Genomic DNA, 1,253 nt, shown 5'->3' on the forward strand with positions numbered 1-1,253 from the left:
ATACGTTATTGGATTGATTGACAGACGCTCTGGTTCATTTTCCTCACAAAAATTCCATTCAAAATTCTTTTCTCAATTTAGAGTTTTATCCGATTAAAGTGTTTTGGAGAACCACCAAAATAACTTTTTATCTAAAAGTTATCACACGACTCTCTAAATAATCTAGGTTGCTATATTGAAATCCACAACAAAAGATTAAAAGTTACTGCTTGTTGAAAGATGTCAAACGGAGAGTCTTCTAAGAACGTGATAGAGAAATTCGGGAAATTGGAGAAGTTTGAAGGGATTGATTTTCGTAGATGGCAGAAAAAGATGAACTTCTTTTTAACCACTCTCAAACTTGTGTACGTACTGAGTACACCGATGCCTGTAGTGGAGATGAGTGATGATGAGAACGTGACAATGCAACAGACCCAAAGGCAGACCAAATGGAAAAACGATGATTATCTGTGTCGAGGTCACATATTAAATGGTATGTTTGATTCATTGTTTGATGTTTATCATAGTGTAGAATCTACTAGTGAATTATGGGAAACCCTAGAATCAAAATACATGACAGAAGATGCATCTAGTAAGAAATTCCTTGTTGGTAATTTCTTAAACCATAAGATGGTTGATTCTAGATCTGTGATGGAACAATATGATGAGTTATTGAGAATGTTAGGGCAGTTTAAGCAGTATAACATGAACATGGATGAATCAATTGCTATGTCGAGCATGATTGATAAATTACCTCCTTCTTGGAAAGATTTTAAAAACACCATGAAACATAAGAATGAGGAATATACCATGGTTGAATTAGGAACCACGTTTCAAATAGAAGAGTCTATAAGGGCTCAAGAGAAAGTGTGGATTAAAAAACCCACGGGCTCTAATTCTGTTAACATGGTGGAATCATCCAATGCTGCTGAAAAACGCAAAGGGAAACGAAAGTTTTAAAGTTCCAACAATTTCAATCCCAATAAAAAGTCAAAGTCAATGTGTTGGAAGTGTGGAAAGCCCGGTCACTTTAAAAAGGACTGTCGGACCGGTAAAAGTGATGGAAAAGGCAAGTTAGATGGTGCTGGTCCAAGCGGGTCTAAGGACTCGGGAAAACAACAACTTCCGGAAAACATTTGCTTTTAAATAATATCTTGTATGTACCTGGGATTCGAAAGAATCTGGTGTCTGGTATTGCTTTGAATAAATGTGGTTACAAACAAGTGATCGAAGGTGACAAGTTTATCTTGTCAAGACATGGTGCCTTTGTTGGT

General features: G+C 36.4%; 1 protein-coding gene across 1 annotated transcript; it reads left to right on the plus strand.

The window, feature by feature from the left end:
• The first annotated feature begins 219 nt into the window (after positions 1-219).
• Positions 220-939, plus strand: LOC143565245 (uncharacterized). The gene has a single exon (XM_077052274.1). The coding sequence runs from the start codon at positions 220-222 to the stop codon at positions 937-939; it is 720 nt and encodes a 239-aa protein (XP_076908389.1).
• Positions 940-1,253: the final 314 nt, after the last annotated feature.

The sequence above is a fragment of the Bidens hawaiensis genome, unplaced genomic scaffold (assembly GCF_021521415.1).
Source record: "Bidens hawaiensis isolate Kalapana, Puna unplaced genomic scaffold, B.hawaiensis_p1.1 tig00001206_1, whole genome shotgun sequence".
In the NCBI taxonomy this organism is placed as follows: domain Eukaryota; kingdom Viridiplantae; phylum Streptophyta; class Magnoliopsida; order Asterales; family Asteraceae; genus Bidens; species Bidens hawaiensis.

Coding starts and splice junctions, on each gene's coding strand:
- LOC143565245 (XM_077052274.1), top strand. CDS start 220: ATGTCAAACGGAGAGTCTTCTAAGAACGTGATAGAGAAATTCGGGAAA.